General features: G+C 33.9%; 3 protein-coding genes across 4 annotated transcripts in view; 1 reads left to right on the top strand and 2 right to left on the bottom strand.

Moving 5' to 3' along the window:
• The first annotated feature begins 83 nt into the window (after window positions 1-83).
• Window positions 84-18385, top strand: part of LOC106170203 (uncharacterized protein C8orf34 homolog) — a 36294-nt gene continuing 17992 nt past the window's right edge. Inside the window, exons 1-14 of one of the 2 annotated variants that reach the window (XM_087019001.1) lie at window positions 84-209; window positions 741-833; window positions 1172-1229; window positions 1556-1636; window positions 1894-2019; window positions 2232-2333; window positions 3346-3515; window positions 3680-3837; window positions 4227-4384; window positions 4863-4930; window positions 5343-5404; window positions 5769-5860; window positions 7211-7305; window positions 7607-7640. In XM_087019001.1, coding sequence (XP_086875127.1) covers window positions 147-209; window positions 741-833; window positions 1172-1229; window positions 1556-1636; window positions 1894-2019; window positions 2232-2333; window positions 3346-3515; window positions 3680-3837; window positions 4227-4384; window positions 4863-4930; window positions 5343-5404; window positions 5769-5860; window positions 7211-7305; window positions 7607-7640 — 1360 coding nt within the window. In that variant the 5' untranslated portion in view covers window positions 84-146. The remainder of the gene's footprint in view (window positions 210-740; window positions 834-1171; window positions 1230-1555; window positions 1637-1893; window positions 2020-2231; window positions 2334-3345; window positions 3516-3679; window positions 3838-4226; window positions 4385-4862; window positions 4931-5342; window positions 5405-5768; window positions 5861-7210; window positions 7306-7606; window positions 7641-18385) is intronic. The other variant, XM_087019002.1, reaches the window with a different exon arrangement.
• On the bottom strand, window positions 8505-11448 carry LOC106152667 (microfibril-associated glycoprotein 4-like). The gene is made up of 6 exons (XM_087019007.1): window positions 11296-11448; window positions 10801-10983; window positions 10300-10433; window positions 9999-10104; window positions 9565-9744; window positions 8505-9336 (listed from the first exon to the last, which is right to left on the bottom strand). Exons 1-6 carry the CDS (start codon window positions 11354-11356, stop codon window positions 8867-8869), a joined length of 1134 nt encoding a protein of 377 aa, XP_086875133.1. The 5' UTR covers window positions 11357-11448; the 3' UTR covers window positions 8505-8866.
• Window positions 12755-17766, bottom strand: LOC106152665 (microfibril-associated glycoprotein 4). Its single transcript, XM_013526347.2, has 6 exons — window positions 17567-17766; window positions 15856-16047; window positions 15192-15325; window positions 14708-14813; window positions 13837-14016; window positions 12755-13465 (listed from the first exon to the last, which is right to left on the bottom strand). Exons 1-6 carry the CDS (start codon window positions 17625-17627, stop codon window positions 13218-13220), a joined length of 921 nt encoding a protein of 306 aa, XP_013381801.2. The 5' UTR covers window positions 17628-17766; the 3' UTR covers window positions 12755-13217.

The raw sequence follows: 18385 nt of genomic DNA, 5'->3' as shown, positions 1-18385 counted from the left end.
TCTTTACGCCGAAAAGTAATGTTCTGCTTTAAATACTCTAACTTTAATATGAACAACATCCGACAAAGCTTTTCTTGTCATAGATAGCGCTGGTCGCTGAATGTTTGAGAGGGAGAGAGATCTTGAATCTTGAATGAAATACAGAAATGTCTGGGCAGCAAACAATACCTCTCTACCTGGAGCGTCATAAGATAGGGGCACTGTTTGAGGCAAGTGGATTATGTGAATTGATGAACTCTTTTGATGTGCAATTTTTAAGGCCGTAACACCAACAGCGTCTTAATGTGTTACTCCGACGACTGTTATTTCATCCCCTACTACTACTATTATTACTACTACTACCAGATCAACCTGGATCTGATTAAAAACCTACACAATTTCTAGTTTTGCTGTGACTGCATTTGTTTATAGTTGTCAACATTCAATTCTTTAGCATAAAATGTTTTAACATTTAATATTAAAATAATAAAATACTGTACTAGTACACTTCACAATTGTAGATCTTTTCTTCGATCATCCCTGTCATCTGTACACTTATTTCCATTCATCCATCCATTCATCAGAGTTGCCAACAAGACCATACTCGAAATGCGTCATTTAGCTGTTGTCTAACATCTTATGTGCCAAAGAATAACCCTGCAAACAAAGGGAGTCTGTCATAAATAATTTGACAACTCTGGTCCGTGCCTATATATCATTCTGATTATCTAACTGATTACTATTTCTATTCATTGATACAGGAGTTGATGTCCAAGATAATCCATGACCAGCCAGATGACCCTATCTATTTCTTGATCAAAGTGCTGCAGAAGAAACATAAACTTATCAAGGAAGTGAGGACACATACACCTCTAGCATGCACTAACAACGTACATACGTGCACACACAGACACACACCTGGATCGTTGGCAGGGGAGGTTCTGGAGTTGCTAACAACCAACCCATTTGGTTATAAAACAAAAATTATTTTGGTTTATGCAGTAATGATCCACATTTTCAGAAAAAAGCACTCATTTGTTTGAAATTGTTGGCTATAGGCTTGTACGCACATAGATTAGTACAACAACAAAACTGTAATGTCTAATAATTTGCTCCATAATGTTTAAGTTTATTATGTTGCTTGTATGTTGTGGAAAATTAAAAAAGTATTTGTAATTGTTTTGTTTTGTAGGCTGAAGATGGAGCCAAAGGACCCACACCCACCAGAAAAAGTACCACAGAGCTATTCAGTGAGTCATGTTAATGGAGATAAAGTAAATTGATCATATATGGACAGCATTTTGAATTTATTTAATTTAAAGATTATTTCAAATACATTATCAAATTAGATTAAAAATTATGCTTGTACTCTTAAGTTTTGTGTACTTTAGATGTATTGCTTTTACAAAAGCAGTCTTTAACATTATAGCATTTGTAAACACATTTATTTCTACATTTTGTAGAATTATATAGTTGGTGATTGGATACCATGATTGATACAACTTCTATGTATGAATAAGTATACATTGTTCGTAATATTATTTATATAATTTTATGTCTGTATATAAAATTGTAGGCCATAGCAAGAAAAGCACCCCAGAATTAAGCAGAAAAAGCATGCCAGCTTCTGCAGCTTCTTGGGCACAGTCTCCTCCTGGTGAGCATTTATATTCATTGTTATATAACATAATATAATATACCACACCTAAGAAGACAAACAAAGATGGTTTTGTATTTAGTTTTGCAGATACATTAGGACGGAGTTTTGATATTATTATAGTTGACCAATGAATTGTAGCTTAATATTTTTTTATACAAAAACGGTTAAGTATGCTAGAAAAAAATCTACTTTTTTATTTGAAGCTTAAAGAAAATTTTAGCCATAGTAATCTTGGTATTTTGTATGGACTATAGATGGTGCTCTGACTGAAGACAAGCAGAGAGACTATGAAAAACCTTGGTTGAGTCACAGCAAGAGGTTAAAACCAAAGAAACCTGCTACTGCTGCAGCAGGAGGGGATGGAGAGAATGTAAAACCAGGTAAGATAATTTACTGCATTTTAATAATTGCAAAATGTGTATTGATTTTAAGTATGATTGAATACTTAATCTCCATAAGATAAAAAGAATAGACACATGGTTTAGCAATAAAAAGTAGTGTAAAAAGAGACATTTTACTAAGTTTCAAGCGCCATGTCAAGAGCTTGTTTTCCTTACTGTTGGAAAGCTCAAACATAAATACCAACTTTCAGTTATAAAGTGCAGCAAGGTTCAACTGAGCCCAAGGTCAAAGGTCACTCAAAGGTCAAGGATGCAGTCCTCAGAGTTTGAGGAGTTTGTGAAAGCTCCATCAGGTGACTTGCATGGAGGGATTAATGACTAACAAACAAGAGATTAGTGAGGATTATCCTCACAGAGGATTTATAATAATTTCTTTTTCAGTCACACAATTTGCAATCGACTACTAGACTTATTTCCTGGAAATTACATCATTTTCTCTTTATTTACCAAGGCATGCCATATTCAAAACCATTAATGGCATAACATTACAATCTTTAAACCCACAATTTATTTCAATTTACTTGCATGGAAGGTTCTGTTACTAACAAACAATCTCATGAGGGTAATGGCCACAAATGAATAACAATATCAGATTTTCTGCATGGTTTAGCTAGCTAAGAAATACTTAATAAAGGACATCTTCAACAGGATTGCTTTTTTATCAAGGAAAAGAGGCTTTAACATGGAGCATAAATTAGAAAACTTAAAACCTCTAATGGCATTGATGGTTTGCTTGTCAGACCCCATAAAATAGTTGAAAATGCGAATTAACAGCATGCATCCTTTCTATACTTTGGGGGTGGGAGTATGACGCAAGAGTGATGTCAGGTCAGCAGTTTCAGTGATATGCTATAAATAAGCAGCCCAAATGGACCAATTTGAAGCTCCTCACACTAACGTGGGCATAATTTTTCAGCTATCAGTATTTTTCCTCAAATTTCATTTCCAAATATAATGTAATATGTAATGTTGTAATTGTTTAGAAGAATAAAAGCATTCATAATAATTATCTGTGGCCTCAATACCATTGATTGATTTTTTGTTGGAAAAATAATTGGATCTGCAGTAACTGGACTTTAAACAACAAATAACTACATGTAGATTTTAGCAGGCATACATTCCATTTTATTTAGAAATCTGGCATAGGATGTATACTTTAGATTTATATCAATGTATATATGTAAAAACATAATAATTTAAACATTATTTTAATTTAACACAAGTTCAAAATTGTCTCTCTTGATTCCTGCAAACTCCAAGTTAAACAAATTAAAATTTGAATAATTTTGCAATTGGTTGTTTTAGCACCAAGAAAACAGTGGAATGCGGACAACAAAGTTCCTACAGCTGACTTCGATGAGCTTTGGGAAATCACAAAAGGAGGAAAAGCTTACCAGCGTGTTAGGGATGAGGAAGAAAGAGAGGAGGCAGAGGCCAAGAAAAGAGAGAGTGGATGGAGGAGTGTCATGTTGGGGGTGAGTGCTGCATGGTGGTAAAAAAACAAATAGGTTTATAGACTGAAAATATGGCACTAAAATATAGCGACACTCTGAATATAAGTTTTCCCACTAATTTTGCCCTTTGTATTTGTATTTCTTGGTAGTCTTTTCCTTCATTGGGCTAGTATTCCACATTTCAGGAAGGAGAAGACATGGTCTACAGCAGTGGAGGCTACACTGGGCCATACAGAAAACCAATGACAGAGGAGGAGGAATTAGCTGCAGAGCTGTCAGTTGGGAGGTCAATACGCAGTGATCCCAGAGAACGCGAGGAGGCAGAAACAGAAAGCAGTGCAGGGTGGGTATCTGATCCTTTTGTAATGACTTCTTTCTCAAAAAGTCAATTACTTTTGTAGGTCATGATTTTTTTTTCTTTTGCCAAATGACAGAATGCATAAATTGAAGTCCTTTAGAAATGTAAACTGGATTGCAAATTACATTTCAAAGCTTATTTTTCATTTATTTTGAAATAATCATTATCGTAACGTGATATTATTTCTCAAACTATGTAATTGCCTCAACCTAATCCTCTATGTAAAAAATTACATAAGCATTCATATTTTGCACTCAATGCATCCAACATGTTTGATGAAAATCAATTTTTCTTTTTCATTTGATTGAAAACAACCACTGGATACATCAAAATTTACAATTTAACTTTTTACTTTATATCTCTAATTATTCTAGATCAACCAGCAGCAAGCGTAAGGGTCCAAAATTTGCCTCAGAGCAACACAAGAAAGATTTGGAGAAGTTCATCAAGAAGGAGAAAGAAGATGCTCAGTCTCAAGACTCTGGTTATCCTGGGGAGGATGATGAGTATGATGAGGCCATTGAAGTGCTGGGTAAGATTTACGATTTTTTTTTTTTTAATTTCTGTTGGTCTGAACTTTAAGACCAGAATGTTTTGTCTTTGTTGACCAAATGTGGATCAGTTGTAGTTTTTGTGAATGTATCACTGTACTAGTTTATAAAAAGTGAGAAGCAATAGGAAAAAAAAAAGAAATATCCTATACTTCAGACCCTTTTGTGATGGACTGCTATTTGTTAATTTTGATTATTTGAAGAGCAATTTTTACACTATAGATCTTTGTGATGATAAGTTCTTCTTGTCATTTTTGATTTGATGTGTATCAGTTAAATTGTAAGCCAGAATATAAATCAGTGGAGCTATGTTTTTTTATTTTCATTCTCAAAAAAAAAAAAAAAATAAATAAACATCATTGGTCTCTTTGACTTTGAAGTAAAAAATAGTATACAAATTCATTTTAATAAACATGCTATATATTTTTGACTCAGTTTTTATGTTTGTATGTTAATCAGAGAACCCTGAAGATCTGAAGAATGAAGGTATAACTGGTGTGAAGACATCTGGAGTCAGGATCAGCAAGGTAGAATGTGTTCATATACAGAATGGGGCTATTAAAAGGCATTTTTAAAAGATAAGTAGTACCTTTTATTGGTATATAATTGCGATATTTTGAGTGAAATAGTACATGGTATTGAAATATTTCTGTGAATATTTAAAGGCAGAGGATTACCTGCCAAAATGAATTTTTTTGGGAAAGCAATATTCTCCTACTTTTGAATCAATGCATGCAGAGTGTTTTTGGTTTGGATTAAAATAACAGCCGATGTTATATTTTATATCTTATTTGAGTAATATTTAGCACTTGCGGTGAAATAACATTAATAAGTGAACCTGTGGGACATTTAAGCACTAATGAAATAAATTGTCCATCACACTGAACATCTAATGTTGTAAGTGTTATTCATTATAATTGTACATACTTAATGTTCTAGAAACTGAAGACAGTTGAAGCAGAGCCTCAAGTGAGAGTCAGTATATGTGCCAGATGTGCTAGGTAAATGATAGATACAATATGAGTCAACAAGGTGTATAATAATAAAAAATAATACAATGATGTGGCATGCTTGTTTTAAAAGCATGATTAGATGTTAAGCATCTAATGTCTTCCTGAAGAGTGATGAAAATGCATGTATGACACATATGCCACTGATCATTAATATGGATTTCCCCATTCAACTTCTATTATAGATTCTGAAACTACAGACATTTTTCTTGTGATATATTGCACATTTTATGTTAAATTATTTATATTATTTACTGCTTCAATTAAAACCATTTGTCAACTTGAAATATATACTCAACAAATCCTGAATAATCTCAGTTAACAGGAATTTTACTGGTCAGTTTTATTTTTCCAGGGTCATAGGTGGCGCTGAAATGAGTGAACCGACAAGACAGTCCAAATTTGAAGAACTTTCTGAGGTTGGCTTTGAGAGAAATGGATCAGCAGGTAGATTGGCTGTAGCTACTTATACTTAAAAGATCTTATTATAATTATGCTTTTTATTTAGCTAGGGCAGTTCTCTTACTGTTAGTGTTGTAGCCCTTGCTTTTGTTGTTGTCTGCAACACCTGTGTTGTAGTTTGTTGTAGTAGGTTATCAGTGCCTCACATCACATTTTAGTCACAAGTGAATAAAATACATAACACACACATACACGCACACACACACACACACACAGAGAGAGAGAGAGAGAGAGAGAGAGGACCATAGACACAAAATAGTTGTTAGTTCATAGTCAGTGTCTGACATCACATTTTAGTCACCAGTGAGATTACTATAGACGTAGCCTCCTCCCCTGACAGAGCCACCGCCAGCATCTTCCAGGCCAAGGCATGGGATATCGTCCAATCAGAGGAGGAGGAGGGAGAGGGCGTGACAGATTTCTTTGATACTAATCTCCAGGCTGCTCGCCATGTATCGCAGCTTGTTGCTAAGGGAAACGCAAGAAGTAAATGATATGGAGAGCTGATTTTGTTGTACTAATGACTTTTTAATTTGACTGATTTGATCTGTTATGTTTGTGTTCTTGTCATCCTGAGAGTTAGAGATTACTGCTAAATCACCTCAGTTATTGGCATGCTCTCTGTTTTAATGGAAATGGCAGTGGTGTATTGATAATAGATTGACCTCTGAAACTCAGGGTGTTAGTGGGAATGGCATGCTATAATAGAAGTGAGTTTTAAGTAATATCTGAAACTGAAGGGTGACTCTTGTGAACCTGTTTTGATTTTTGTTCAGGAAATGTGAGAAGAAACTGTAACCAAGAATGCATAGGGAATGTTTGGTAGATTTAATTCTTTTACTCTTGGGAGTAGTTGACAATATTTTTTTGTTGAAATATTTACTGATATTTTAGTTTTTGTTTGTTTGCTTGTTTGTTTGTGAATGCTCTTCTTCTAAAAAATCAGTTTCAGCTTTTTGACCAGGTACCAAGAAGGAATGTGTTATTTTTTGCGTTTGACAGCTTGTCTTTGTTGATTCTTAACTTTCAAAAAAAAAGAAAAAAAAACTTGTTACATTTAAATTTTTTATGTGTGAAATCTTTAAAAGAATTAGAGCATATTGTTTTTAGCCTACTCAGCAACGTGAAATTGTGTTATTTTTTCAAGTTTTTGTTAATTATATTTGGGCTTTCTTTTTCATCTCATGCATTCATTCATCCTTGTCCATACCCCCCCCCCCAAAAAAAAAAAATAAAATAATAATAATAGATAAATCAGTATAGAAGAAAAAAATCAAGGATTGTGATTTTGCAGTAAGAAGAATCTAAAAGATGATTTTTTTCTCCCAATTCCAGCTGTACGGTTTGCCCGCCAACCTCCCAGTGACTTTGCAGATGGAGAAGATGATGAAGATGAAGAATTTGAAAGTGTATCTCAAGTCTCAGGACCTGTGAGTCTGAATTTTTTTTTTTTTTTTTTTTTTTTTTTTTTTACAAAATTCAAACAAATTCATGAATGATATATAATACAATCTTTTGTCATTACATTAGATATGGTTTGTTTTAGCCATGGCTTCCAAACAACTCCAAGTTTTTGATCCAAACTATGGCACTTTGGAAAAAAAATTATCAAGTTATTTTCACGTTGAAATAATTTGTTAACAGTTCACTGACTGGAATAAGCCATTGATTGCCAATTTAATATACACAAGAAAATTCTCACAGCCAAGACATATACCGTAATATTTTCAGAGACACCCAGTGTGGCAAGCAGAAGACTCTGATGGTGAGTTCAATGTCTCTTCATGGAGTGAAATTACTGAAAATAACTGTCCAAGTTGACTGTATTTGGCACAAATGTTAAAATATTAAAATTATAATGTTTCTCACCAATTCAATAGCAAATGAAAAAAAAGCAGATGTTGAGTGGAGCATATTTTTCATTTGAATAAGTTTGCACAGAATACCATTGTCTGTGTGTGTGTTTTTATGTGCATGTGTGTTTGTGTGTGTTTGATAAGGATTAAGTGTTTTTTGTCATAACAATTGCTTTGATGCTATAGGTAATCTGTTGCCTGATAAATGTGAAGAACCCTGCAGAATTTGGATAACATGTTTGTGTGGGTGTGTGAGCATGCACGCGAAGCACCTGAAAACGTGATGCTTCAGAAAAGCAGCCACTGATAAGAAAGTTGACGTAGATATGATCTATAGATATGAATTGCTGTCATTGTTTGCATATCATGCAAAATGCTTTTGATTATAAATGCTTTATAATTAATTCTGTTATGGTGATTATTGATTGCATTGTGGAGATGAGATAACGTTTCTGTCAAAAATATGTTTTGAGTCAGCACAAGAATCAGGTATTTAGTACCTCTCTCTCCTCCCAGAAGATTATGAATAAACAGCAAACATATTTAGCAGTAATCTTATCATTTTGAATAATGGTTTGATTCTGAATCCAAATATTCTGTTAGCAATGATAGTACGAGATAATGTTTAGATTAACAACACAAAGGCATTTTGATCAGTTGTGCTGTTGCATTCAAAATAGATCTCATAGTGTTGCCTTTGCCACTTGTACCTATATCAAATTCTCGAAAAATGTTTGTCATATTGCTGGAGTAATAAGGCTGAAGTTGATGAATTGTGAACTGTAAGTTTATCCAATAAATTTCTCACTTCTGTAACAACTATGAATAACTGCTTACATGTTTGACCCAGACATCGGATATTATCATATGGTCATTTGCAATAAAAAGATTTTTTGAAAAAGCTGAGATTAAATTTTAAGTCTGACATATGTGGTAGACTCACAAAGTTAAAAAGAAAACAACTGGTCACTGATATTAGTTGACATGACTAATGGCATAATAAAATAGTGACTCTATCAAAAATTTTATGTCTTTTTTCTGCACCATGTTTGGTCATATTCAGAAACTTGTTCTGGGTGTAGATGGTGACCGCCTGGCATAATAAGTTTATGCTATTCTTCATGAAATGTTTTAGTTAATAATCAAATGGAAGGAATCCATGGGCACCACTATCATCGTGTTTGCGAGTTGTTGTTGGCATCCTGTGAGTGGTCGAAGTTGATTTGTGAGTGGTCGAAGTTGACTTGGGAGTGGTCGTTGTCGTCTTGGTTGTTGTTTTGGTTGTCGAAGTTGTACTGCTTTTTGTTGTAGAAGTTGTCGTGCTCTTTGTTGTTCTCTTGGTGGAGGAGGTGGTCTTTGGCATATGCATGGGTCTGACGGCCATCTTGGTGGCTTCCAAGGAATACCATACCCCGCGGAATGATTTCCAGTAGACACCGTCAGGGACAATCGAGTTGTAGGGGCCATGGCGCATCCCGTTCCCGTTGAGGTTGGAACGGCTGTCGTTGCTGTACCACCATCCGCCATGATGTTTGGTAGCCATTTTGTTGTGGTCACGATCTCTGGTGCTGAAGGTCATGTTTCTGGAACCAATGAAGGAGTCACCTGAAAAGTTGAAGAAAAGTTTTAGTTATACATGTGATTATAACTTTGCAACAATGTGACTTAATTCTTTTTTTTTTTTTTTGTAATTACCTGAATGCTACTGAAATAAGCCAACAAAGCTAAACAGGAAATTTGTCTGTAATCTTTCCAATATTATTATTATTATTATTATTATTATTATCGAAATAAGCCTGGAGAGCTGATCCAGATGTCTTCCCAACACCTTACCAATATTTCCCTCTTTGAGCCCCCCAAGGTACAGTTTGTACCCGTCACTGGCACTGCTAATGGAGAAATCGGTAAAGACTCCAAACCCAGAATGGCCGTTGAAGTCTTTGAGGTCAACACGTAGCTCATACTTGCGGCTGTTCTTCTTTGGGTTGGTCAGCTGATACATGTTATCCAGACCTGGGTGGAAAGATTAGTTTCACAAATTTGAATATTGTAATTTTTATACTATTGTAAAAAGCTTTTAGGCAAAGGATAATTTTTTTTAGCTAAAGGTAAACTTCAGTTAAGTACGTAAGTGCTTTGGTTACCAAAAGCTCAAGAGAACTTTATATCAGTATCCATTTTTATTTGTTTATGAATTTTTATTTGCAACCCCCAAAACCCCCAAAAATTTTAAAGGACTGGAAAATTAAAAAAAGTGTCATGCTCACCCCACCAGAATTCAAAGCCCAGCTGTCCAAAGCCTTCTACATAGGAACGCATCCCTTCATAAAAGTCCAGGGGCTTTTGGATACTGGTCTCACGCTTTTGGATCAACTGGAAATGGGGTCATTATTATTATTATTATTATTATTATTATTATTATTATTATTATAGGAGGGAGATCGAGAGAGAGACAAGATTTGAGAGAGAGCGAGAGATGTAAGATCTGAGAGAGAGAGAGAGAGAGAGAGAGAGAGGGGGGAGAGGTAGGGTAAGAGAATTTTTAGTACTGGAAAAAAAAATTCCTACCAGCCATTCGTGCCCAGGCTCCTTCATGTCACAATAGGCCCCCATCTTACACGTTCCCACAGTGAAGTTATAGATACCAGATACCTTAATGCCTGCTGGTGCCAGATCTGAACAGTCCACAGGAGACTTGGAGGCTACAGAGAATGTGTATTGAGAAATAAATGAATGATATAAATTAATTGATTAATTTATAATCAAATAAATATATGATAATATAATTAATTTATAGATCCAAGACCCCTCATTTCTTGCTCCCTCCAGATTTGAACAGTGTACTGGTCACTTGGAGGCTGCACATAATGTGTATTCAGAAATAAGTGAATGAATAAGTAAATATATTAATTAATAATCAGATATATGCATAAATGAATAAAAAGATTGATAAATTGATAAATAATAAATGAATATTTATTTAGTAAGTTTCAAAAAGATAAGAGAGAAATTTTCAGTTTTAGACCATATAAAAACAATGTGATTTTAATTTGACCCATCATCTCTCACCTGGACACTTGACATTGGCAGCCAGGTCACAGTGACACTGAACAACGTTGAATCTCATACCGTGGGGACAGCTCAGGACTCTTCCCGAGGGGTTGGATATGGCCCACTGGACAAACTGGCCACACTGGGACCCCGGATAGATGACATAGACATTGTGCCACTTGTCCATGCAGCGGTTCTTGTCTATAGTGTGGAAATAAATAAAAATAAATAAATAATGAAATAATGAAATCGATAGGTAAATAAAGAAAGAAGCAAACAATGAAGTAAATAAATAAATACTTATTTAAGAATTTAAAAACGGTGCCTGCATGAAGTTTGTTATAATACGTTATGCATTTTTGAAGCAAAGAAAGTCCCTCTTCTCAGAAAGATTTAAATCAAGTGCAACAGATTAGAAATAAGAGAAAAAACCAAATTGCTGTACAAAGTTACAATAAATAAATATTTATAAAAAATGCAAAGAAAAATCTTAACATGGTGTTCAATACCTACCAGCAAAGCTCAGCTGCACCAAAACCAGAACTGAAACAACAGCAAACCAGACGGACCCCATGTTGCTGAAAGCAGTAGTGACCAAGTTCTCTCTAGTGACTCTCTAATATATAGCCAACAGCTTCATTATCAGGTACTAATCTGGAATAAAGGGAACAGTTTGGGATTGGCTGACAGAGATTCAGTTTTATCAGAGAAATTTCTGAATCATTGTCACAGTGATTACTCTGTAAGTTTGAACAGCATTGATTAATTATCACACTCTCCTCCAACCCCTATAAAATTGGAGATGGTTATTTTAAAAATAATAATCTTGTTAATTCAGAAGTTTTCAAAATTTTGTTAGTTTAGTGTCATTTGTATATAGTTCTGAATAAATAGTATTTTCAATGCCTAAAATGATAAAATTTAATCTTGAAGTAGCATATTATCAGAAAAACAAATAATTGGTTTGAAAATTCTAAGTACTTACCGTATTATGCTTGATATGGAAATTTGGTAATTTTACCCCACCTGATAGTAACAGTAGTAATGATTGGGCAAATTCTAAAACCGTCTGGAAAATATGTGGAGCATTTTAGGACAAAATCATCGTCACATCATGTTCAGTTCTGTAGATATTCACTCTGAAATTGGCTCTGATTTAAGACCCCAACAGAGTTGGTGAAATCGTAAATAGTCTTAATTCATGAGATTTTGATAAATGTCAGCTGTGGACCAATTATGGAGATTAATTAGTCGAATTATGGAGTCTAAATTAAGACTGAATCAGTGAGTGTTCAGATGGACTTGATTTTATAGTGTCTAGACTATTTTGGGGCTTTAATTTGAATCTGATGTGGACTGGTATCAACTATCTCCAATTTAATTTCATGCGGACACGAGTTAAGTATTTAAGGTTTTAATTTGAACCTGATGTGAATGGGTTTATCACACTGTGCAGTACTGTAATCCGTGTAAATCTGGTTTCAAGGCCCTGTTAAATATATTCATTACTAGGTTTTGGTTCTGCTTGAAACCACTATCACTATCAGGGTGGTTTGACAATAGATAAGACATCAGGGTGTTTTGTTTTTCTATATGTCAGTTAATTTCTTGATACATAGTTACCTTTGTTTAAAAAAATCTGATATGAAGGGATACACTCAGTGAAATGTGTTGATAAGTTTTTAACTGTCATGTTGTTGTTAAAAGTAAAATATAGTATATACATTTTATCTTCCATCTTATAAGTGCTTAAATCAGAATTTTGAAAATATTTGTTTGTTAATTGCTGAAATGTGCATAGTAATGCTTAGAATAAACATATGACATCTCAGTTTTTCAATTAATCAGATGTATTTAAGTAATTGGCCACTTAATGATCATTTTCATTGAAGATAGGCCCATATTTCTTAGGACTTCTCTTCTCTGTGGGCCTTTTGATTAAATGAGAATAACAACAGATAACAACCAGAAATAAGTCTGTTTCTTTTTATTTCGTATAGATAAAAAAAATCACATTACACCTACAGAATAATATCACAGAAGTAAAATCAAGTAAAGAAAGATTATATTCTAAGAGAAAAAGATGGGCTACAGCAAACTGAACTGAATTTTAAAACAGAAAAAAAAATCTCGTTTCAAATACTTCATTTGAAACATAAAAAGTCATACTCATATCATTTGAAACATAAAAAGTCATATATGTAATTAGTGGAGATAGAGACGCTGGATTTTAGTCATAAAATAGTAAAAAGAAAATAGAAATTGAACTCAAAAAACAGGTTGATATATCCTTTTTTCACTACAGCAATGGACAAGGTGTACCTTTGCGTTAAAGAGAAAAAACTGATGAAATTTAAAATATATATTTTTAGGGTAATTACATATTACATATTACACGTAAAAGGACATTTTCTGCCTTAAGGAGGTGTCTCTCATCATGTGTGTAAGGGTTTGAGAGCCATTCTGGTGGACTCCAGAGAGTACCAAATGCCTCGGAAAGTTTCGTAGTAGACACCATCGGGAACATCCCCGCTGTAGTTACCTTGATGTGTACCATTGCCATTAAGATTGGAACGAGTATCATCGCTGTACCACCAGCCGCCATGATGGGTGGCGGCCATGTTGTTGCAGTCAGCATCTCTGGTGCAGAACATCATGTTTTTGATACCAATAAATGAGTCTCCTGTTTAAAACATGAATGGATATTTTAAACACTGTTAATATGTTGAATTTTGGGCATAATTGGATACTTTTTCCCTTGTGAAGTTTTAAAAAATGTTTTAAAAATTACTTCAGGGACTCCAGCACAGACTAAAAATTAATGTTATGGCCAAATTTTTTTGAATGTAATATTTATTCCAATGCACCTGGGAGACTAAATCATCAATGTTCAACTATATACATCATTTTATGCAACAATTGACAAGCTTTTGGTCTTAACTTTTCATGTGTTCCTTTGAAAGGTCCAAGCTTGAGCAAAAATGTTCATTAGCTAGGTAGTTGGGTCATATATGACAATAATTATTAAACAGCTAGTTTGTTCACGAAACTCACCAATAATCCCCTCTTCGAGACCACCAAGATGGAGTCTGTATCCATCGCTAGGCCCACCTATGTAGAAATTTGAGAAGTATCCATATCCTGTCTTGCCATTAAAGTCCTTGAGATCAACTCGAAGGTTATATGTACGGATATTATTTGCTGGATTTGTTAACTGGTAGAGGTTCTGAAGTCCTAGAAAAAGATGGGTTATATATTAGTATGACAGTTTTTGTAATACTTTATGTTATGAAGTTGGGAAGTTTACAACTAAGAAAATCACTTGTAGATGTTTGCTGTCTCTGTTAACTGGTAGAGGTCAGGAGCGGATTTAGGCCGTCTTCTGGGTCTTCTGGAAGACGGTCAGATTTTCAAGTTTACATTGACGTGTATCGTATGTTTTTTGTCGGAAGACGGTCAAAATGGTGCATGGATCAACAAAGATAACTCGGAAGACTGTCAGAAAATATCACTAGATCCGCCCTGGAGGTTCTATTATTTTATTCTGAAGTGCTTGGTAAAAATATAGCTCTTTATTAACGGGGGCAGTACCATGTGTGTGTTTTTTGATTAAATTGGATTTTTAATAATAAAATAAAGCATAGATTAAATGTTAGATAAAACTTTAATTTGCTATAGCCTGATGTTTTCTTTCTTTATATATATACATACATATATATATAATTTTTTTTTTTGCAGTGATATCAACTATTAGTATGAAATAACACTTTTGGAAAAATGAAATAAGTTGATAATATTTTATTTTCATTAAAAATCCTATAAAGTCCCTTTGTTTATACATACATATAGACACACACACACACTTTGCCATTGAGCATTATTTAATATTTCAGGACAGAAAAATTAATAAAAACAAACCACTCACCCCACCAAAATTCAAATCCAAGTTGCCCAAAACCATTCTCGTAAGCATACATCCCCTGGTAAAAGTCCAGAGGCTTTTGAATACTGGTCTCTCGCCTTTGAAATACCTGGAATGGAATTTTACTTGAAAAGCTTGACATATCTTTTGATATCTATATTGATATACAAGGTATATCTGCAACATCCTGTCACTTTAAAATTTTTTTATCAAACAAATTTACATGTTTTAGAATATAGAAAAAGTGGAAAGAGGTTAGTAAACCAAGAAAGTCTCAAAAGAAAATGAAATGTATGTTAAATTTTTCCTTGTGAATGTGTTAGAGAGAGAGAGAGAGAGAGAGAAAATTAATGTGCATGTGTTTGTGAGTGAGATGTGTGTGTGTGTGTGTGTGTGTGTATGTGTGTGTGTGTGTGAAGGAGAGAGATAGATAGAGAAAGAAAGGGTGTTGATTGTTGGGAGGTGGGGACTGAAGGAGAAATCCTACCAGCCATCCGCCACCAGGTGTCACCATGTCACAGTAAGCTGTCATCTCCTGTGAGTTCACAGTGAAGTTATAGATCCCAGACACACTGATCCCTGCTGGTGGAAGATCTACACAGTCCAGGGGAGGGTTGGAGGCTGGGTTTTACCAATAGATAACAGACAAAAAAGTATGTATATTTACAAAAAAAAAAAAAAAAAAAAAATTAATAAAAATCTGTTGAAATGAAAATATGGTGATTTTTCTAATGATTACATAATTACTTAAATGCAATTATAACAAAGGAAAGCATTCTGCCCCCACCCTTAAAATTTTAAGATTTTATTTTATGGTATTTATTGTTTTAATACTTAAAATGAATTATGAAAATTTACAAGAGTTTGGTTTAACCTAATAACCATGAAAACAAGATATTTTGTCAGTCTTGAATTGGATTTTTTACTTATTTGGCTTGGAATTTTAACAGTAGATTACTTACATTTATGGAGAAGTTGGAACTTTTTATATACTGTAACATTAAAAAATATTTAAAAATACTATACTAGAAGTCTTGAGCTGATCATACATTAATAATTCTGTTTATTGATTAAGTATCAAAATATTGGTCACACGTATATTAAACAAAGTAAAACTAACCATTAAGATTAAGGCATAATTCTAAGATTACCTGGGCACTGTACCTTGGAGGCCAGATCACACTGGCATGGTTCTGTGTTGAACTTCATTCCTTTCGGGCAGTGCTGGAGACTACCTGAGGGATTATTGATGGCCCATTGTGCGAACACAGTACAGTCAGAGCCAGGGTAGATGACATACACGTTTCCTGAAGATAGTGTGCACGAATTTTTCATCTCTGCATCTGGAATTGGTTAGAAGACATATGAGAGCTATAAAAAATGTTTTCATTTTATTATTTAGGTTAATGTGTGTGTAGTATAATATGTTGTGAAAGTTAATTTTTGTAGGCCTCAGCATTTTTTGCCATTTTTCTGTCAACACCTGGAAAGGAAATAGTTTGATAATTAAAATTTTTGTGTATTTTAGAGAGAATCACATTATTCCTCTCATTTCTTAGAGAAGAGAGAATTTTAACTTTTTGTCATATGCCACATGAAAAGAGAGTTTGATAATTCCCCAAATCTTTAAGGGTAAAAATTGATGATTTTTCTTGTCTCTCATCTTATAGAAGAGGTAGCTTGAAAATTTCCTTCATCTCATATAAACCAGAGAGTTAGATAGCTTCTCTAATCTCTTAGAAAGCAGAGTTAGACAAAATACATCAATATATTGCCAATCTTTTCTTTAAAAGATGAAAGAATGACTAACTCTGCTTTCTTTGGAGAAAGATGTGTCACATAAAATAGTTGGATAAAGGCTTACTTATAATCTCACCAAATCCATGTCCTCCTGGATATATAGTCAGGTAGATCATCACAGACATATTCAAACCCCTCAATGCACATGTTCTTAATGTATGTCAAGATTAAGATAAAGCAATAATAAATTAGAATAATCAAGTAAATGTTCTAGTAGTTTAAATTTGTGATATAATATAACAACATATTTGTAATATAACCATCATACATATCGTGCCTGTAGCCAGGGAGGTGTGTGTGTGTGTGTGTGTGTGTGAGGGGGGGGGGGGGGGGGCAGGAAAGGGGAATTGGAGTTGACCACTCCTTTTCATGGTTTTTGCCAGGTAAAAAAATCCACTGTTGGTAAAAGTTGGGACCACACTGGGACCCCGGGTAGATGACATAGACATTGTGCCACTTGTCCATGCAGCTGTTCTTGTCTATAGAGTAGAAATAAATAAATAAATAAATAAATAAATAAATAAATAAATAAATAATGAAATCAATAGATAATTTAAAATAAAGAAAGGAGTAAACAATGAAATAAATAAATACTAAATAAATAAATAAAGCAAATATAGCCTTTTATGTAAGAAAGGAATTCCCAGATATAAAAACATGATTCTGATTTGGAACAACCCTGTGTTTAGTGTTCAATTTCAGACCGCATGGGTTGTGCTGAACTTTGTCTGTGATGGCAATTTCAGCTTAATAAAATAGAATAAAATGCCTGAACAAATGCTGATATTTGTCTGCCATCAAAACGTTAATACTTGTGCTGTAAGAAAATTAAGAAAAAAATTAAAAACAATGTCTGTATGAAGTTTATTATAATATGGTATGCAGTTTTGCAGCTAAAATTATTTAGTTCTATGCAAAGAAAGTTCCTATTTTCAGAAAGATTTAAGTTAAGTGCAACAGATTAAAAATAAAAGAAAAAGCCAAATTGCTGTACAAAGTTACAATAAATAAATATTTTTAAAAAATGCAAAGAAAAAACTTAACATGGTGTTCAATACCTACCAGCAAAGCTCAGCTGCAGCAAAACCAGAACTGAAACAACAGCAAACCAGACGGACCCCATGTTGCTGAAAGCAGTAGTGACCAAGTTCTCTTTAATGACTCCCTAATATATAGCCAACAGCTTCATTATCAGGCACTAATCTGGAATAAAGGGAACAGTTTGGGAGTGGCTGACTGAGATTTAGTTTTTTATCAGAGAAATTTCATTGGCACAGTGATTACTCTGTAAATTCTAACAACGAGAATTAATTATCTCCCTCCCCCCCCCCCTGGTTATTTTAAAAATTATAATCTTGTTAATTTAAAAGTTTTGTAAATTTTGTTAGTGTTAAAAAGTATATTGTTCTGAATGTATAGTGTTCTGAATGCCTAAAATGATCAAATTTAATGTTGAAGAAGTATATTGCCAGAAAAACAAGTGTAGTGGTTTGAAAATTGTAAGCACTTACCATATTATGCTTTATATGGACATTAGGTAATTTTACACCTCCTGATTGTAACAGTGGTAATGATTAGGCAAATTCTAAAACCGTCTGAAAAATAGGTGGAGTGTTTTAGGACAAAAGTCATCCTCACATCAGATTAGATACTATATATATATATTCACTCTGAAATTGGCTCTGATTTAATATCCCCACAGAGTTGGTGAAATTATAAACTTGTCTAAACTCGTGGGATTTTCATAAACATCAGCTGTAGAAAAATGATAGAGGTTAATTAGTTGAAGTAAGGCCTCTAAGTTTGGATTGAATTAGTGAGTGTTCAGAAAGGCTTGATTGCTGTGTCTTTGAATTCAGATTCCATTTGGTTTTGGCATCT

The sequence above is a fragment of the Lingula anatina genome, chromosome 8 (assembly GCF_051362555.1).
Source record: "Lingula anatina isolate TDL-2025a chromosome 8, LinAna3.0, whole genome shotgun sequence".
NCBI lineage: Eukaryota > Metazoa > Brachiopoda > Lingulata > Lingulida > Lingulidae > Lingula > Lingula anatina.
This window is presented reverse-complemented; position numbering and strand designations above follow the sequence as displayed.